Raw genomic sequence first — 21,326 nt, forward strand, 5'->3', positions numbered from 1 at the left:
GGGCAGGAGCTGGGCCAGAGCCAATCACAACAGCTACCAGGAACATTGACATCAAAATCCAGTCACTTGGCCACTGACTCATTTTATGACAGTTGAGGTGTCCCGGGATTATTATTATTATTTATTAAATTTGTATGCCGCCCCTCTCTGTAGACTCCCCTTTTGCGACCTTCTGACAAGCAATGGGGGAAGCCAGATTCACTTAACAACAATGTTACTAACCTAACACTTCAATTCAATTTATTAGATTTGTATGCCGCCCCTCTCCAAAGACTCGGGGCGGCTCACAACAATAATAAAAATAATATTCCAGCGAAAAACAAATCTAATATTAAAAAGCACATAAAACCCTACAATATTTAAAAAAGCAAACAACATATACATACCCAAACATAAATATAAAAAAGCCTGAGGGAAGGTGTCTCAACTCCCCCATGCCTGGTGGTATAGATGGGTCTTGAGTAATTTACGAAAGACAAGGAGTGTGAGGGCAGTTCTAATCTCCGGGAGGAGTTGATTCCAGAGGGCCGGGGCTGCCACAGAGAAGGCTCTTCCCCTGGGGCCCGCCAAATGACATTGTTTGGTCAACAGGACCCAGAGAAGGCCAACTCTGTGGGACCTTATTGGTCGCTGGGATTCGTGCGGTAGCAGGCGGTTCCGGAGGTACTCTGGTCCAATGCCATGCAGGGCTTTAAAGGTCATAAACAACCCTTTGAATTGTGACCGGAAACTGATCGGCAGCCAATGCAGGCCACGGAGTGTTGCAGAAACGTGGGTGAATCTAGGAAGCCCCACGATGGCTCTCGCGGCCACGTTCTGCACGATCTGAAGTTTCCGAACACTTTTCAAAGGTCGCCCCATGTAGAGAGCGTTGCAGTAATCGAACCTCGAGGTGATGAGGGCATGAGCGACTGTGAGCAGTGACTGCCTGTCCAAATAGGGCCGCAACTGGTGCACCAGGCGGACATGGGCAAACGCCCTCCTTGCCACAGCCGAAAGATGATGTTCCAATGTCAGCTGTGGATCGAGGACGCCCAAGTTGCGAACCCTCTCTGAGGGGGTCAATAGTTCCCCCCCCCCAGGATAATGGACAGACAGATGGAATTGTCCTTGGGAGGCATCCAGGCCCCAAAAGCCTCCAGGCACCGGCACATCACTTCCACTGCTTCATTGACTGGACATGGGGTGGAGATGTATAACTTACAGTGTTTCACTTAACAGCTGTGGCAAGAAAGGTCATAAAACGGCCCAAAATTTACTGAATAAATGTCTTCTTTAGCAACATAAATTTTGGGCTCAATTGCGGTTTTATGTTGAGGACTACTTGCATTTGGAGACCAATGTTGGTTTTATTATCTTAGTAGACAGATGGACTGGGATTAACATTATGGTACTACGGTTGAGGGGAGAAAGGGGAATTGTAAATTACAACTTTGCTCTGCAACATAAGTACTTCTTAGCACAGTAATATGTTCGTGCTGTTTCTATTTTTAAAGTCCAGAACAGCGAGATAACATTTGAAAGCGGTGCAGACACTTTATTCTTTCTTTGGATTATTAGAAGAGGGAAGAAGACAGGTAAAATAGAGAATAAGAGATGGGAGGGACTTTGGAGGTCTTCTAGTCCAGTGTTTCCCAACCTTGGCCTCTTGAAGATATCTGGACTTCAACTCCCAGAATTCCCCAGCCAGCATTCGCTGGCTGGGGAATTCTGGGAGTTGAAGTCCAAATATCTTCAAGTTGCCAAGGTTGGGAAACACTGTTCTAGTCCAACCCCCTGCACAATCAGACTTAAGAAGGTTCTATTATTACAGCTATCTCAACAAAGGCCCCATTGTGTTACTTGCATTCCGGAAGACATTTGTTTTCTCAGCAAAGGAAAAATACTGCACAGCTGAGATTGATTTAAAAACCATTGACTGCGCCTCCGAGATCTCAGAGCAGGCAATGAAACAGACGTAGCTTTCGTTATCCTCTCTGCAAATCCGAATTTCCTTTATTTTACTTGCCGCTGGAGAATGGTGTTCTCCATTTCCAGATGTGGAAGCCTGCCAAAAAATAAAAAAAGCCAATGCAATCCTGCATGGCATCAAAAAACAGATAGCATCAAGAATATGAAAAGTGATAATATTGCTTTATACTGCACTGGTGAGAGACCATACCTGGAATACCCTGTCCAGTTTTGGTCATAAAAAAGAAGGTTTAGACCCTGGAAAGGGTGCAGAAAAGAGCAACAAAGATGATTGGCAATTGAATTATATGATGGATGGCTGAGGGAGCTGGATATGTTTAGCTTCTCGAAGATAACACTTATGGGACATGATAACTGTCTTCCAGTACTTGAAGGTTTGTCAGAAAATAGAATAGAATAGAATAGAATTTATTGGCCAAGTGTGATTGGACACACAAGGAATTTGTCTTGGTGCATAAGCTCTCAGTGTACATAAAATAAAATATACATTTGTCAAGAATCATGGGGTACAACACTTAATGATTGTCATAGGGGTCAAATAAGCACTGAAGAAGCAATATTAATAAAAATCTTAGGATACAAGCAACAAGTTACAGTCATACAGTCAACATGGGAGGAAATGGGTGATAGGAATGATGAGAAAAGAGGGGATTGTTTTATTCTCTATTATCTTATTCTCCTCTATAACTGTCTGGTTTGGTGCTGCAACCCAACAAGACCGACACAGACTTCAGAGGAGAATCAGAACTGCAGAAAAAAACCATGGCTGCCAACTTGCCTTCCACTGAGGACCTGTATACTGCACGAGTCAAAAAGAGGGCTCTGAAATATTTACTGACCCCTCATATCCTGGACACAAACTATAATATGTAAATGGAGACATTGCTTTTGAGTTAAAATGTTAAATATAAAAAACACCCCCAATTTGTGATGGTAGCAGTGTTCCCTCTAATTTTGGGGGGGAGCGGGCGGAAAAGTATAGTGTCTGAGCGGCAGTCCCTTCGGGACTGGGCGGCACAGAAATAATAAACAAACAAACAAAGAAACAAACAAACAAATTAAAAACCCACCCTGTTTTGCCTCAGAGAATTTCAAAATAAAATACTGTACTGTGTGTCTATAACAGTGAGCTCATAATAGGGCAACTCTATCAATATCAAAATGCCACTTAAATAGTTGAGCTAGTTTCAAACTAGATTTTGATTTTCTTTCTCTCTTCCTTACTCCCATTCTTTTTCTTTCTCTTTTCCTTCCTCTCTTTTTTCTATCTGTTTCTCTCTCTTCCTCTCTTCCTCTCTCTCTCCTTCCCTCTCACTCTTTCCCTCTCGGCTTCTGGGCAGGTTTGGAAAACTCTGAGTTGATGATGATTTTTAAGTGAGCGATTGCTCACTGCTCAGCTTAGAGGGAACTATAGGGTAGGGATGGGCGAACCGAACTCGCACAATTCGGGTCCGTACCGAATTTTGCAGTGTTCGGTATGCCGAACCCGAAATTTTTTGAAACTTCGGGCAAAGTTTGGGGTCGCGTTCGGTGTTCGGAGCTTTGATGTCACCGGCAGGTTGCTAAGGACGCAAAGGTGATCACTTCCTGGATTCCATGGAATCCGAGAAGTGATCTCCTTGGCGTCCTTAGCAATCTGCCGGTGACGTCAAATCTCCGCCCCCGGAATCTCTTTGTGGGAGGGATTCCCCAGCTCCTTCAAAGGGAGGTCTTCACGTACAAATGAACATTGTTATTTTTACAAAAAAGGACGCCGCAGCGGCGCTGAAAGCAAAGGGTGGTCCTTTCACATAAAATTTAAAAAATAAATTATGAAAAAGGAGGGCAGATGCCCATTGAAGAAAAAAGAGGAGAAAAGTATGTAGGAATAATGGAGAGTGGGGTCGGGAGAACGGAGGGCTGATGGGGTATGAATGTTTGTCTGGTGGTGGGCACCGATCCCTGAGCCCTTGTTCTATGTTGTGTGTGAGTTTTATATTCTATTTCTTAAAATTAGTTTAAAAATTTAATTTAAAATTTTTTAAAAAGACACAGTTTCAACTCCTACCTTCAAAATGTCGCTACAGACATCTGCACAGTAAGACAACTAGACACAAGAACAGTTTTTTCCTGAATTCCATCACTCTGCTAAACAAATAATTCCCTCAACACTCAAACTATTTACTAAGTCTGCACTACAATTACTACTAGATTTTTCTCATCATTCCTATCACCCATTTCCTCCCAGTTATGACTGTATGACTGTAACTTTTTGCTTGCATTCTTGAGATTTTTATTAATATTGATTGTTTCCTCATTGCTTATTTGATCCCTATGATTGAAGCATTAAGATTGAGTTGCGTACTGGTGGTAAGATAGTTAAACCAGAGTTATTATAATAGCTACTTGTAAGTAGGGTTTGTTATACCTTCATATACATAGCTAAAGTAAAGTATATTCTGTAAATAGAAGCAGAAAGAATTTGTTGAATACACTGAAGAATAAAATTACTTAAACCTGTTCCTGCTGAACTGTTTTCATTATTTATCTATGTTGGTTCCTGAATTCCTGGCTAAGCATTCTGGCATCTATCCACATTATTATTATTATTATTATTATTATTATTATTATTATTATTATTAATTGAATTTGTATGCCGCCCCTCTCCAGAGACTCGGGGCAGCATACAAATCCTAACCAGTCGCTTCCAAAGGCAAATTTTCTGGACACAACCTATGGCCTATGGAGCCATATACTCCAGCATGTGACCCATTGAAGTCTATGTTGATTTGGGGAGCCATGCCACCTGCTGGTGTTGGTCCACTGTGCTTCATTAAGTCCAGGGTCAACGCAGCCTTCCACCGGGAGATTTCGGAGCGCTCCATGCTTCCATCCCCGTATGAGCTTTATGAGGATGGTGACTTAAATTTTCCAGGAGGACTTGTCACCTGCCCACACTGCCCAAAGCACCAAAACCTGCTTCAATGACCGTGGGATTGTTGTCCAAGCACAGGGTTTCCTGCCTAAGCAGGGGGTTGGACTAGAACAGTGTTTCCCCATCTTGGCCCCTTGAAGATATTTGGACTTCAACTCCCAGAATTCTGGGAGTTGAAGTCCAGATATCTTCAAGAGGCCAAGGTGGGGAAACACTGGACTAGAAGACCTCCAATCAGTGAAGGGCTACAAAAATGTTTACTACCACACTGTGGGCATGGCTTATTTTGTGGGTGTGGCTTGCCTGCCATTTGGCCAGGTGCGAGTGGCTTGATGATCATGTGACCGGGTGGCTTAAAGGTCATGTGACTGGTTTAAAGGTGGCCAACTTGACGTCACTCGCGTCAAGGATTTGGGTTAGGGCAGAGGTCCCCAACCTTTTTTGCACCAGGGACCGGCTTTCAGCTAGACCAGTTTTCCATGGCCCGGTGGGGGGGGGGGGAGCTAGCTGTCAGCGGCGCCGTAAAAGGGGCGATCAAGAGAGGAATGGGTGAATGAATGGACGGAGGGTGGGAAGGAAGGAAGGAAAGAGGGAAGGTACAGGAACAGAAGAAGGGTGCAAAGAAGCAAAGAAAGGTGTGAAAGGGGAGAGTAAGAGAGGAAGGAGTGAAAGAAGGGAATGAGGGAGGAAAGAAGGGAGGAAGGAAAAGGAAAGCAAGAAATGGAGGGAGGAAAGGAAGGGAGGAAAGGAAGGAAGGAAGGAAGAAAGAAGGAAAGAGGGAAGGGACAGGAACAGAGGAAGGAAGCAAGGAAACTTATGAAAGGGGAGAGTAAGAGAGGAAGGACTGGAGGGAGGGAGGGAAGAAGGTAGGAAGGAGAAAGAAAAGAAATAGAGGAAGGAAAGGTAAAAGAGAGAAAGAAAAAGAGCAAGAAAGAAAGAAAGAAAGAGAAAGAAAGAAAGAAAGAAAGAAAGAAAGAAAGGCAACTTCAAAGAAAGGCTCACTGAGCATCTCTCACTCTCTCTCTCTTTCTATCCCTCTTTCTTTCTTTCTCTTCCTTTCCCTCTCTCCTCTTCCTTTCTCTCCTCTTTCTCTCCCCCCTCTCTCCCCCTTTCCCTCTCTCTTTCTCTCTCCCTCTCTTGCTATCTCTCCCCCCTTTCCCTCTCTTTCTCCCTCTCTTTCTCTCTCTCCCCCCTCTCTCTTTCTCTCTCTCTCCCCCTCTTTCTCTCTCTTCTTCTCACTTTCTCTCTCTTGTTTTCTTTCTGTCTCTTTTGCTTTCTCTCTCTCTCACTCTTTCTCTCTTGTTTTGTTTCTCACGCTCTTTCTCTCTCTTGTTCTCTCTCTCTCTTGCTATCTCTTTCTCTCCCCCTTTCTCTCACTCTCTCTTTCTCACTTTCTCTCTATCTTGCTGTCTGTTGCTTTCACTCACTCTCGTTCTCTCTCCGTTCTTCTCAGCGGTGACACGCGCACGCCCTGCCCGCCTCACATTTGCCGAGAGGACTTTCGCCCCAGGCTCTCAGCAAGGGGGTTTGCATGAGAGGCGGGGCCGGCGGAAGGTGATATTCAATGTCGGGGGCGCACGGGCGGTTTTGCGCGCGCTCCCTATCTCCCTGCTAGCCCACTCGGAATACGTATTCAAAATAAGAAAAGCCTTTGCCGGCGAAGGCTTTTCTTATTTTGAATACAGTATTCCGAGTGGGCTAGCAGGGAGATAGGGAGCGCGCGCAAAACCGCCCGTGCGCCCCCGACATTGAATATCACCTTCCGCCGGCCCCGCCTCTCATGCAGCCCCCTTGCTGAGAGCCCGGGGCGAAAGTCCTCTCGGCAAATGTGAGGCGGGCAGGGCGTGCGTTCCGGGTGCGGGAGGAGCTGCGGTGAAAGGCAGGAGGTGGCAGAGGAGCAGAGGGGGCAAATCGGGCGGGCGGTGGGCAGCGCGGAAAGGCCGAGGGGGCCCTGGCGCCGCGGACCGGCTGAAAACCCCCAACGGCCCGGTCCCGGTCCGCGGACCGGCGGTTGGAGACCCCTGGGTTAGGGTGCCTGGCCTCTCCTCGCCTCAAAGAGATAGAATTTCCCTATCTATTTACTATTAGTGAACATCCAAAATATACTCTTTAATTCTATGTATATATGCTGTATGTATACATATATATTACACACAGGCACACAAAATATACATTATCTACTATATAAATTGTATGTGTATGTACACACACACACACACACACACACACAGCTCTTCTAAAATTATACACATTCAACCTCATTTACTGTGATAGGAAAAAACAGACCCAGAACCCAGAAGGGAAAAAAAGAAAAAAAAACACCAATTTTTTTTACCGGTTCTGCGTATCTAACCAAATTTTTTCTACTGGTACTGCGTACCTGACCGTACCCATAGGAGCCCATCACTGCCTCCAAGACACCTTCCAATTCTGTTGTTGTTTATTTATTATTTTATTTATTAATTGGATTTATATGCCGCCCCTCTTCTTGGACTTATTGTTGTTGTTATTATTATTATCATTCCTATCACCCATGTCCTCCCATGTTGACTGTATGACTGTAACTTGTTGCTTATAGCCTAAGATTTTTATTAATATTGCTTCTTCATTGCTTATTTGACCCCTATGACAATCATTAAGTGTTGTACCGCCTGATTCTTGACAAATGTATATTTTATTTTATGTACGCTGAGAGCATCTGCACCAAGACAAATTCCTTGTGTGTCCAATCACACTTGGCCAATAAAATTCTATTCTATTCTATTTATTTATTTTTATTTATTTATTTTATTTATTTATTTTGTCCAATACACAATGAGGGTTTTAGTGGTTATATATATACATAGTAAAATATATGATGAAGGTTATAGAGGAGATACTCATAGTAAAATATATCTAAGAAATAATAGAAAAGAAGATAAAGTAATAGAACATATCAATGAAAGAATAGAAGAAGAGATATAGGAATAGAAGAAAGGTATAGCAGATATAGGAGAGCAATAGGACAGGGGACAGAAGGCACTCTAGCGCACTTGTACTCGCCCCTTACTGACCTCTTAGGAATCTGGATAGGTCAACTGTAGATAATCTAAGGGTAAAGTGTTGGGGGTTTGGGGATGACACTATGGAGTCCGGTAATGAGTTCCACGCTTCGACAACTCAGTTACTGAAGTCATATTTTTTACAGTCAAGTTTGGAGCGGTTAATATTAAGTTTAAATCTGTTGTGTGCTCTTCTGTTGTTGTGGTTGAAGCTGAAGTAGTCGCCGACAGGGAAGACATTGCAGCATATGATCTTGTGGGCAATACTTGGATCTTGTTTAAGGCGTCTTAGTTCTAAACTTTCTAGGCCCAGGATTGAAAGTCTAGTCTCGTAGGGTATTCTATTCTATTCTATTCTGATTATTATTAAGATTGGACAGCCCCTTGTTTGAAATGGCTAGTCTCCTGTTTGAGCATTGGGCTACAAAACCCCTAAGTTCCTTTCCATCTATTATTGTTGCCTCTCTTCCCTCCCCCCTCATTCCCTCCCTCCCTCTCCCCCTCTCTCCCACCCCTCAGCGGTGGCCTCCTCTACCCCTACTTTTCCCCAGCATTAACAGGAGAGGTTCCTTCCATTCTGTCGCTGGACTTCCTCTTATATCCTCACTGCATGAAGTTTATTTACTCAGGCTTTCCCCCTGTCACACATGCCATCATCTATCCATCCATCCCTCCATCCTCTCAATGGACGCCTCTCAATTTCCCGTCCCTCATCGTGTTTCTTTCCCGGCCAATTCTTCCTTGGCTGCAGTTTTTTTTTCTCTGTCTGAAAGAAAGCCATAACTCACAGGAGTAGTAGGGCAGGGGAAGAAAAACAGGACTGCTGGCCGGGTCCGTTCCTGTTTTTGATGTGAACAAGGAGCGAGCAGGGAAAAATGTGCTTCCCCTCCTCCACTCGCCCGATCCCAAATTCCAACAAATATCCCAGTGCAGCCGGGAGGAGGATTTGCAGCTGGCTAACTAACAGTTCAACAGTTGGTTCAACTCGCACACTCCTCCTGATGTTCCCATCCTCAGAAGCAGATCGAAATTGGTGAGACGGCCACAAACAGGGGCAGGCAAGCCCATGCCTAAAATTGCACGTCCTTTAATCTGAGAGGTCGAAAGGCCGTCGAGAACTCTTGGGAGACGTCCTTAAGACATCTCTTTTAAACGCAGAGCAAACGTTCAAGGTTATCAGGCAGTCTTTACAACCCCCGAGTCCCTTCGTGGATGCACTTATAGCAACGGGGCTGGAGGAGAAAGCGAAATACTTGTTTGTCCAGGAACTAGGATTGTATGACCCGCCTGTATAGAAGACGCCGAGAAAAGCGCCAGCCGCGATAATTTCATGGCAAGGGATTTACCTGGGGATACTGGGGAACTTGGCTGACTTCCAATAAGAAGAGCTTTTTGTTTTTTTCCATCTTTTTAGAAGACGATGCTCTCAAGCTGGGTGATGTTGATTACTTGGCTGGTCTCCTTGAAAGAGTTTTCCATAGCGCAGGATTCGGCCTCGGATGACGCCTGGACAGACTGGAAGAGGATCTATGGGAGAGTGTACACTGACGTGAGTTTATTTATTTATTTATTTATTATTTAGATTTGTATGCCGCCCCTCTCCGCAGATTCGGGGCGTTTGCTTTGTTCTCGAAAAGACGAATGTCTAAATTCATGTTTCAGTAATTCTAAGACAGGGATGGCGAGCCTTTTGCCCCCCAAAAGTGTGTGAGTGTATTTGTATTTATTAGATTTGTATGCCGCTCGTCTCCGAAGACTCGGGGCGGCTAACAACAATAAAAAAGACAATGTGAACAAATCTAATATTAAAAATAATCTAAACCCCCCCCCAATTTAAAGAACCACTCATACATACAAGCATACCATGTATAAATTCTATAAGCCTAGGGGGAAGAGAAAATTTCAATTCCCCCATGCCTGACGACAGAAGTGGGTTTTAAGAAGCTTACGAAAGGTGAGGAGGGTGGGGGCAACTCTGATATCTGGGGGGAGCTGGTTCCAGAGGGTCAGGGCCGCCACAGAGAAGGCTCTTCTCCTGGGTCCCGCCAAACGACATTGTTTAGTCGACAGGACCCGGAGAAGGCCAACTCTGTGAGACCTAACTGGTTGCTGGGATTCGTGCGGCAGAAGGCAGTCCCGGAGATATTTTGGTCTGATGCCATGAAGGGCTTTATAGGTCATAACCAACACTTTGAATTGTGACCGGAAATTGATTGGCAACCAATGCAGACTGCGGAGTGTTGGTGTAACATGGGCATATTTAGGGAAGCCCATGATTGCTCTCGCAACTGCATTCTGCACGGTCTGAAGTTTACGAACACTTTTCAAAGGTAGCCCCATGTAGAGAGCATTACAGTAGTTGAACCTCGAGGTGATGAGGGCATGAGTGACTGTGAGCAGTGAGTCCCGGTCCTGATGCACCAGGCAAACCTGGGCAAATGCCCCCCCTCGCCACAGCTGAAAGGTGTTTCTCTAATGTGAGCTGTGGATCGAGGAGGACGCCCAAGTTGCAGACCCTCTCTGAGGGGGTCAATAATTCCCCCTCCAGGGTTATGGACGGACAGATGGGATTGTCCTTGGGAGGCAGAACCCACAGCCACTCCGTCTTATCCGGGTTGAGTTTCAGTCTGTTGACACCCATCCAGACCCCAACAGCCTCCAGGCACCGGCACATCACTTCCACTGCTATAGTGTGCACTATTTTTTTAAAAAAATTTTTTTATTGATTATAAAAAAGAAAAAACAAACAAACATGAAACATAGAACATAACAAAACATTAAATGAGCATTTCCAAAATGTGACCTGTAGGTGGTACACATCACAAAAGTAAAAACTTAATGCTGCGACTATAAAAAGTGAATTCCATGAATATATCAAGTTAATATATAGTAATTTATCACTAAATAGGGATAACATATATAAGTCGAGATTAACATAATTTACATTTTCATTCTTATTTTGCGCATATTTGGAACTTATATAGTCAAGTTTAAACTCTATAGAATTGTAATGATACCACCTGAAGATCTTCACTATTGATTTGTCAACTATATTGTTGACCGCTAAATTGAGACTTTAAAGATTTAGTTCAGATTATTTCTAGCCGTTTTAGTTTATAATGTTCCTAAGGGTTTTTGGATAGCCATCTATCAATAGGTTTGCAGTTTCTCTTGTATATAATATTTCAGATTTGTCTCTTTTGGAATATTTCTAAGAAAGGTGAAAGAGAACTTTTCAGTTTTAATTAATTTTTATTTGGAATATTTGCATTTTTTTATTCGGAATATTTGCGTGTGCACTATTGTTGGTGCCTGGGGAGGGCAAAAACAGCTTCTCCCCACCCCCCCGGAGCCTTTCTGGAGGCTAGAAACAGCCTGTTTCCCAACTTCCGATGGGCCCAGTAGGCTCATGTTTCTCCCTTCCCAGGCTCCAAAGGCTTCCCTGGAGCCAGGGGAGGGTAAAAATGCCCCCCTCTATCCTTCTGGAGGCTCTCTGGAAGCCAAAAATGCCTGGAGGCTGTTAGGGTCTGGATGGGTGTCAACAGACTCAAACTCAACCCTGATAAGACAAACTGGCTGTGGGTTTTGCCTCCCAAGGACAATTCCATCTGTCCGTCCATTACCCTGGGGGGGGGGTAATTACTGACCCCCTCAGAGAAGGTCCGCAACTTGTGCGTCCTCCTCGATCCACAGCTTACATTAGAGAACCATCTTTCAGCTGTGGCGAGGGGGGCATTTGCCCAGGTTCACCTGGTGCACCAGTTGCGGCCCTATCTGGACCAGGAGTCACTGCTCACAGTCACCCATGCCCTCATCACCTCGAGGCTTGACTACTATAATGCTCTCTACATGGGGCTACCTTTGAAATATTTTCGGAAAATTCAGATCGTACAGAATGCAGCTGCGAAAGCAATCATGGGCTTCCCAAGGTATGCCCATGTTTCACCAACACTCCACATTCTGCATTGGTTGCCGATCAGTTTCCGGTCACAATTCAAAGTGTTGGTTATGATCTATAAAGCTCTTCGTGGCATTGGACCAGAATACCTCCAGGACTGCCTTCTACTGCACGAATTCCAGCGACCAGTTAGGTCCCACAGAATTGGCCTTCTCTGGGTCCCGTCAACTAAACAATGTCATCTGGCGGGACCCAGGGGAAGAGCCTTCTCTGTGGTGACCCCAACCCTCTGGAACCAGCTCCCCCCGGAGATTAGGATTGCCCCCACCCTCCTTGCCTTTCGTAAACTTAGGCATGAGGGAATTGAGACATCTTCCCCAGGCCTATATAATTTGTGTATGGTATGTTGTGTGTATGTTTTTTAATTATGGGTTTTTTAGTTTTTAAATGTTAGATTTGTGTTTTACATTGTGTTCTACTATTGCTGTGAGCCGCCCTGAGTCTACGGAGAGGGGCGGCATACAAATTTAATAAATAAATAAAATAAATAAATGTTGGAGCTGAGCTAGGGCAATGGCTCGCGTGCCAGCAGATATGGCTCTGCGTGCCACCTGTGGCACCCGTGCCATAGGTTCGCCATCACTGCTCTAAGACGTCCGTTTTAATGCTTCTAAGGTTCTTCTCCTTCTCCTCCCTCGTTCTTTCTGCTTCTCTCTCTCTTTTTTTTAAAAAAGAAAGTTCCAATAGCATCCAGAGAGATGGCAGTGCAACCTTTGAAGGTACAAACTTACTTTTTGAAGGGCTGCCTTCCATTTTCCTGCATCTTTTTCTAGATCAGCGGTTCTCAACCTGTGGGTTGCGATCCCTTTGGGGGTCAAATAATCCTTTTACACGAGTCGCCTAAGACCATCGGAAAACACATTTTTCCAATGGTCTTAGGAACTGAGACATCACTCCTCTATCCATCTCCAAGTGGGTTCACCCACATACAAATAGACTACTGCAAAAAAAAAAAAATCTGTACCATGCGAACATGGGAACAAGCCGACTTAACGGCATTGTGCATACATTGCCATCTTGTTTTCAGCTTTATTTTTTTGCAATTTTTTAAAAAAATTCTGCACTGTGCATGCATACGGTATTCTCTTGCGAGTGGAGGAATGGAAGGATCTTCTGGTAAAGTATCTCTGGACATTTTCTATTTTCTATATTCTCCGTCTATTCTTGGTTCCCTTAGCAGGAAGAGGCCTCCCGGAGAGCCACATGGGAGAATACTTTGCAAATAGTTGAGCAGCACAACCGCGAGGCCGATGAAGGGAAACACACCTATTGGATGAAGATGAACCACTTTAGTGATTGGGTAAGGAAATTTGGGAGTACAGTAATCCCTCGCTACGTCACGGTTCATCTTTCGCGGATTTGCTATTTCACCGGTTTTCAGCGACCAGTTAGGTCCCACAGAGTGGGTCTTCTCCGGGTCCCGTCAACAAAACAATGTCGCTTGGCGGGACCCAGGGGAAGAGCCTTCTCTGTGGTGGCCCCGGCCCTCTGGAATCAACTCCCCCCAGAGATTAGAATTGCCCCCACCCTCCTAGCCTTTCGTAAGCTTCTTAAAACCCACCTCTGCCGCCAGGCATGGGGGAATTGAGATACCCTTTCCCCCTATGCCTTTACAATTTTATGCATGGTATGTCTGTATGTATGTTTGGTTTCACAATAAGGATTTTTAACTGTTTTAATATTGGATTGTCATATGCTATTTTACTACTGTTGTTAGCCGCCCTGAGTCTACGGAGAGGGGCGGCATACAAATCCAATAAAATCAAATCAATCAAAGTATTGCCCACAAGATCATATGCTGCAATGTCCTTCCGGTCAACGACTACTTCACCTTCAACCACAACAACACAAGAGCATGCAACAGATTCAAACTTAATATTAACCGCTCCAAACTTGACTGTAAAAAATATGACTTTAACAATCGAGTCGTCGACGCGTGGAACTCATTACCGGACTCTATAGTGTCTACTCCCAACCCCCAACATTTCTCCCTTAGACTCTCCACGATTGACCTCTCCAGGTTCCTAAGAGGCCAGTAAGGGGCGTACATAAGTGCACTGATGTACCTAATGTCCCCTGTCCAATTACCTTTCCTTTTCTCATATATCCTATATATTCTCTCCCTCTCATCCACTCCTCTTATTTTTTACTTACTATCCCTATATATACTACTTAATGCCTATTTCATTCCATATGTATTGTATATAGGACAAAGAATAAATAAATAAATAAATCAAATGAAATCAAAGGGGGCTTAAATCCATTAAAAATTTATAAAATTCTTCTACAGTCCTACTGTACTCTATTAAGGAAACTGGTAGGATATCCCATATAGTTCCAGCTGAGAAACATTATAGAATGACTGTTTAATGCAAAGGGTGGGTTTTAAAAGTCCAAATACTCGTTAAATACATAAAAAACTTTCCTCTACTTCACGGAAATTCGTTTTTCACGGGTGGTCTTGGAACGCATCCCCCGCGAAAAACGAGGGATCACTGTATACCAGAGATTTGGAGCTCATGCATGTTGAAGGGAAAATCTTCATACATAAGAATGGAGCTGGAAGGGATCTTGGAGGTCTTCTAGTCTAGCCCCCTGCTCAAACCCTACCATTTCAGACAAATGGCTGACAGTCTTTTCTTAAAAATCTCCACTGACTGAGTAGCCACAACTTCTGGAGGCAAGCTGTTCCACTGGTCAATTTTTCTCACTGTTAGGAAGTTTCTCCTTAGCTCTAAGTTGCTTCTCTCCTTGGTGGTCTCCTTTCCACCCATTGCTTCTTGTTCTGCTCACGCGGCTGCATTGAGGACGCTCTTCAAGGGTAGCCCCATGTAGGGTTGTTGCTACTGGCACCTTCTCTCTCTCTGAGGAAAGGGTGGGGGGCTTGGAACATATGGGCAAGAGTGGGTGGCGGGGAACGTTAGAGAACCATCTTTCAGCTGTGGCGAGGGGGGTGTTTGCCCAGGTTCGCCTGGTGCACCAGGACTGGGACTCACTGCTCACAGTCGCTCATGCCCTCATCACCTCGAGGCTCAATTACTGTAACGCTCTCTACAGGGGGCTACCTTTGAAAAGTGTTCGGAAACTTCAGATCGTGCAGAATGCAGCTGCGAGAGCAATCATGGGCTTCCCTAGGTATGCCCATGTTACTCCAACACTCCGCAGTCTGCATTGGTTGCCGATCAATTTCCGGTCACAATTCAAAGTGTTGGTTATGACCTTTAAAGCCCTTCATGGCATTGGACCAGAATATCTCCGAGACTGCCTCCTGCCGCACGAATCCCAGTGACCGATTAGGTCCCACAGAGTGGGCCTCCTCCGGGTCCCGTCAACTAAACAATGTCAGTTGGCGGGCCCCAGGGGTAGAGCCTTCTCTGTGGCGGTCCCGACTCTCTGGAACCAGCTCCCCCCAGAGATTAGAACTGCCCCTACCCTCCTTGCCTTTCGTAAACTCCTTAAAACCCACCTTTGTCGTCAGGCATGGGGGAACTGAAATATCTCCCCTGGGCCTATACAATTTATATATGGTATGCTCGTGTGTATGTCTGTTTAATAATGGGTTTTTAAAAATATTTTAAATTGTGAATTTATTAGATTTGTTATAAACTGTTCTTATTGTATTGTGAGCCGCCCCGAGTTTACGGAGAGGGGCGGCATACAAATCTAATAAACATAAACATAAACGTGCGTTGTTAAGGGCATGTGAGACAACACGGGACCCCCTCTTGCCACATACCTCCAGAGACCAATAAGAGCTCACAGAGTTGGTCTCCTCCAGGTCCCGTCAATGAAGCAATGCAGGTTGTTGGGACCATGGGGGACGGCCTTCTCTGTGGCCGCCCCGGCTCTATGGAATCAACTACCCCCCCGATGTCTGTACTGGTCCAACCCTACTGGTCTTCCATAGGGCAACGAAGACCTGGCTTTGCTGGCAGGCCTCGGGGGGCCATGGTCTAACAACGGAGAGGGCCACACTGTACAAATGGCATGTATGTATGGGATTTGACTGTTTTATAACTAATGGGTTTCCTTTAATACGGGGTTTTATAGTTTTAGATTATGTTTAGAATGTCATTGTTTTGTATCGATTTGTATTTATATTTATATTATTATGGTAAGCCACCCTGAGTCCTTCAGGATTGGGTGGCAGAGAAGTCGAATAATAATAATAATAATAATTTTATTATTTATTGGATTTGTATGCCGCCCCTCTCCGTAGACTCAGGGCGGTTAAATAAATAAGTACCGGTAAGTAAGTAAGTAAGTAAGTAAGTAAGTAAGTAAGTAAGTAAGTAAGTAAGTAAGTAAGTAAGTAAGTAAGTAAGTAAGTAAGTAAGTATTTGTGGGGGCAATATGCTGTCTCTGTTAAAAAGTGATATTGCTAACATGTTGTAAGCCGCCCTGAGTCTAAGGAGAAGGGCGGCATAAAAATTGGATAAATAAATAAATAAATAAATAAATAAATAAATAAATAAATAAATAAATAAATAAATAAATAAATGCATTCATTGCTATTTAGAAGCAGATTCCCCACTGCTTGCCCATCCCCCATGGGTAAATGCTTGAGTTGGCAGATTAAGTAGCAGCATAAAGATTGCACATCCTTAACAAGAGTAACAGAGTTGGAAGGGTCTTTGGAGGTCTTCTAGTCCAAACCCCTGCTCAGGCAGGAAATCCTATGCCATTTCAGACAAATGATTGTCCAAACTTTGTGTTCAGTTCTGGAGACCTCACCTACAAAAAGATATTGACAAAATTGAACAGGTCCAAAGACGGGCTACAAGAATGGTGGAAGGTCTTAAGCATAAAACGTATCAGGAAAGACTTCATGAACTCAATCTGTCTAGTCTGGAGGACAGAAGGAAAAGGGGGGACATGATCGAAACATTTAAATATATTAAAGGGTTAAATAAGGTCCAGGAGGGAAGTGTTTTTAATAGGAAAGTGAACACAAGAACAAGGGGACACAATCTAAAGTTAGTTGGGGGAAAGATCCAGAGCAACATGAGAAAATATTATTTTACTGAAAGAGTAGTAGATCCTTGGAACAAACTTCCAGCAGACGTGGTTGGTAAATCCACAGTAACTGAATTTAAACATGCCTGGGATAAACATATATCCATTGTAAGATAAAATACAGGAAATAGTATAAGGGCAGACTAGATGGACCATGAGGTCTTTTTCTGCCGTCAGTCTTCTATGTTTCTATGTTTCTAAACTCTTCTTAAAAACTTCCAGTGTTGGAACACCCACAACTTCTGGGGGCAAAATGTTCCACTGGTTAATTGCTCTGTCAGGAATTTTTTCCTTAATTCCAAGTTGTTTCTCTCCTTGATTAGTTTCCATCCATCGCTTCTTGTCCTGCCTTCAGCTGCTTTGGAGGAGAATAGCCTGACTCCCTCTTCTTTGTGGCAACCCCTGAGATACTGGAACACTGCTATCATGTCTCCCCTGGTCCTTCTTTTCATTAAACTAAACCTACCCAATTCTAGTAACCGTTCTTTAGATCAGTGTTTCCCAACCTTGGCAACTTGAAGATATCTGGACTTCAATTCCCAGAATTCCCCAGCCAGCATTCGCTGCGTAAAAATTCACGTAAAAATAAACATTGTTATTTTTACGAAAAAGAACACTGCAGCGGCGCTGCAAGCAAAGGGCAGTCCTTTCACGTAAAAATAAACATGTTTATTTTTACGTGAAAGGACTGCCCTTTGCTTGCAGCGCTGCTGCGGCGTCCTTTTTTTGTAAAAATAACAATGTTTATTTTTACGTGAAGACCTCCCTTCGAAGGAGCTGGGGAATCCCTCCCACGAAGAGATTCTGGGGGCGGAGCCTTGATGTCACCGGCAGGTTGCTAGGGTCACCAAGGTGATGACTTCCTGGATTCCATGGAATCCAGGAAGTGATCACCTTGGCGTCCTTAGCAATCTGCCGGTACACGTGATGTCAAAGTTCCACTCCCGGAATCTCTTGGTGGGATTCCCTGTTCGGGTTTGGTTCGCGTTTGGCCGAATTTTGCTTAAAGTTCGTCCGAACTTGCCGAAACCCAACACCGTTGGGTTCGCCCATCACTATTCTGTACCGAATAGCGTTTTCTTAATTTGTCTGATGTGCCAAGCAAGATGATTCGAAGTCTCAGGCTTTGATGATCTCTCCGGTTTACGGTCACCAGCCAGAAAGGAAAACATCTGTCAGTGCAATTTCATCAAGAATGGGGAAAGTTTGGCTGCCGGCTTCTTTTGGCTCTTCTCTTTCTTTGATCTTTGTACCCATTTAGCTATAACTCAAGCAGATTTGTTTTCCTTTTTAAAGCAAACAAGAGACAGGAAGGGGTCTAAATCCCAAGTTTTATTTAGGATTTCCTTTCCTTCCTCATTAAAATCCTGTCATTTATCTGAAGCTTGAAGCTGCATCTCTCCATCTGCTTTCCGCCCACAAAAATCATCTGATATAGGTCAGGTTCATCCAGGGGGATCCAAGTGCTGATTTCCCGATTCCTCTTTGCAATTTTGGGGATGCAACTGAGAGGGATGAGCCTGTGTCGAGTGTTCATTTCAGCAATGAACTTCCATTCTGTAATCTGAGCATTCTAGTCCTGTTTCATTAGCAATAGCATTTAGACTTATTGTATTTTTTGGAGTATAAACAAGATCTAAGTATTGCCCACAAGATCATATGCTGCAACGTCCTGCCTGTCGGCGATTACTTCAGCTTCAACCACAACAACACAAGAGCACACAACAGATTTAAACTTAATATTAACCGCTCCAAACTTGACTGTAAAAAATATGACTTCAGTAACCGAGTTGTCGAAGCGTGGCACTCATTACCGGACTCCATAGTGTCATCCCCAAACCCCCAACACTTTACCCTTAGATTATCTGCGGTTGACCTATCCAGATTCCTAAGAGGTCAGTAAGGGCACTAGAGTGCCTTCCGTCCCCTGTCCTATTGCTCTCCTATATCTCCTATACCTTTCTTCTATTCCTATATCTCTTCTTCTATTCTTTCATTGATATGTTCTATTACTATATCTTCTTTTACTGTATATCCTTTCACAGATATATTTTACTATGAGTATCTCCTCTATAACCTTCATCATGTATTTTACTATGTGTATATAGATATATACCCACTAAAACCCTAATTGTGTATTGGACAAAATAAATAAATAAAATAAATAGATTAAAAGATAGATTTTTAAACACCGGAGCCCTGCAGAAGACATAGCCTCCCGTCCCCTGTCCTATTGTCTCCCTATATCTCATATATCGTATCTACTATTCTTCTATTCTATTCTTATATTACTCTCATAATATCCTTCTATTCTCTAATTGATATATTCTCTTCCTAAATTTTCAGTTCTATTTGTTCTCTAATATATTTTACTCGAGTATAACCTCTATAACCTTCATTGTGTATTATTGTGCATTGGACTAACGAACGAACGAACGAACGAACGAACGAACTAAATAAATAAATAAATAAATAAATAAGACGCACCTTAGTTTTTGGGGAGGAAAGTAGGGAAAAGAATCTGCTTACCGGGTATTCATCTGCCTAGCGTCCTTAGTCTGGTCAGCTTCAGCGCATTATTTTATCCCCTGGTTAGGGCTTTAAAAAAACCTTATTCAGAGAGTAACAAAGAAAGAGCTTGTATGCCAGTAAGAACTGGGGAAATCATTGGCACATAATTAGGGCTGGAAAGAAACATTCGGAGAAAGTAGAGAAATGAAGGGAAAAAAAACCCTGCAAAGACTTAGGGCTTGGAAAACATTCTTCAGAGAGAGTAACAATGAAAGAGCTTGCAAGCCAGTAAGAGCTGGGAACATCGTTAGCACCTGGTTAGGGCTGGAAAGAAACATTTGGAGCAAGTCAGAGCAATGAAAAAACCCCAGCAAAGACTTAGGGCTTGGAAAACATTCTTCGCAAAGAGTAACAACAAAAGAACCTGCAAGATAAGAATTGGGAAGATTGTTAGCACGTAGTTAGGGCTGGGGGAAAAAAAGCTTTGAAAAAAGCTACATTCAGACATAGTTCCCTCTAAGCTGAGCAGTGAGCAATCGCTCACTTAAAAATCATCATCAACTCAGAGTTTTCCAAACCTGCCCAGAAGCTGAGAGGGAAATTTTATTATTATTTCTGTGCCGCCCAGTCCCGAAGGGACTGCCGCTCAGACACTATACTTTTCCGCCCACCCCAAAAAAAAATTAGAGAGAACACTGCATTCAGAGTATAGGATGCACCTGAATTTTCAGCCTCTTTTAGGGAGGAAAAAGGTGCCTCTTGTACTCCAAAAATATGGTATATACCACTTCATAGTACTTTTACAGCCCTCTTTAAGCGGTTTACAGAATCAGCCTCTTGCCCCAACAATCTGGGTCCTCATTTTACCCACCTTGGAAGGATGAAAGGCTGAGTCAACCTTGAGCCGGTGGTGAGATTTGAACTGCTGAATTATAGCTAGCAGTTAGCTGAAGTAGTCTGCAGTGCTGCACTCTAACCACTGCGCCATCCTGGCTCTTATTCCACTACACCAGTGTTTCTCAACCTTGGCCGTTTGAAGATGTGCGGACTTCAACTCCCAGAAATCTTCAAACGGCCAAGGTTGAGAAACACTTCTTGCCACAAAAAAGTTTGCAGTGAAGATTTAAATGGCACGATACAATAAAGAATGGGCCCACTTCCACATACGCCTGTAACAAATGGTAAGTGTCATTCAGATCACTCTCACTTTCCAATTTGTAAAGCCAAATGTAATGATCTCAGAGAGGCAAGCAGTAGGTAAACAAGCAATCACAACAGGCCTGAAGTGCCTGGGACCATGTTTTGTGACCAGAGAGACATTTACAATTTCCTGGATTCTGCTTGCCAGATGTCTTTTGCAAGAGTTTGGAACATGAATCATTGGAAGAGTCTAAGAAGATAAATATGCCACACAGTATGCCTCAATGAATTCGATCAGAATAGAGCTGGAAGGGACCTTGGAGGTCTTCTAGTCCATCCCCGTGTTCCAAGTAAGAGACCCTGTACAATTTGAGGCACGTGCCTGTCCAATCTCTTCTTAAAAGCAACACAACTTCTGGAGGCAAACTGTTCCACTGCTTAATTGTTCCCACTGTTAGAAAGTTTCTCTTTATTTCCAGGTTGTTTCTCTCCTTGATTAGTTTCCATCCATTGTTCCTGTCTTGCGTTCGGGTATTTTGAAAAATAAGTTGACCACCTTTTCTTTGTGGTATCCCCTCAAATACAGTGGTATCTCGTGATACGAACCCCTCGCCATACAAACAATCCAAGACACGAACCTGGGGTTCGGAAATTTTTTGCCTCTTCTTCCAAACTTTTTCCATCTTATGAACCCGCCGCCGCCAAGAAGCCCCACCGCCTGGCTGTCGCTTTTTGAAACAGCCGGGGGGCTTCTCGGCATCCTCCCGAACCTGAA

General features: G+C 43.8%; 1 protein-coding gene across 10 annotated transcripts in view; it reads left to right on the top strand.

Annotated features, from left to right (window-relative positions):
- The window catches only part of LOC139163213 (cathepsin L-like proteinase), a 74,538-nt gene that overhangs the window by 8,068 nt on the left and 45,144 nt on the right, over nucleotides 1–21,326 (top strand). For 5 of the 10 annotated variants that reach the window (XR_011558438.1, XM_070744191.1, XM_070744208.1 and 2 more), the window contains exons 1-2: nucleotides 8,856–9,475; nucleotides 13,062–13,184. Coding sequence is in view for 8 of the 10 variants with exons in the window: in XM_070744191.1 (XP_070600292.1) it covers nucleotides 9,347–9,475; nucleotides 13,062–13,184 (252 nt within the window). In the remaining 2 variants the exon portion in view is untranslated. Of the gene's footprint in view, nucleotides 1–8,855; nucleotides 9,476–13,061; nucleotides 13,185–21,326 lie in introns of those variants that run through there. The other 5 variants (XM_070744197.1, XM_070744180.1, XM_070744175.1 and 2 more) reach the window with 3 other exon arrangements.

This window comes from Erythrolamprus reginae, chromosome 1 (genome assembly GCF_031021105.1).
Source record: "Erythrolamprus reginae isolate rEryReg1 chromosome 1, rEryReg1.hap1, whole genome shotgun sequence".
Taxonomy (NCBI): Eukaryota; Metazoa; Chordata; class Lepidosauria; order Squamata; family Dipsadidae; genus Erythrolamprus; species Erythrolamprus reginae.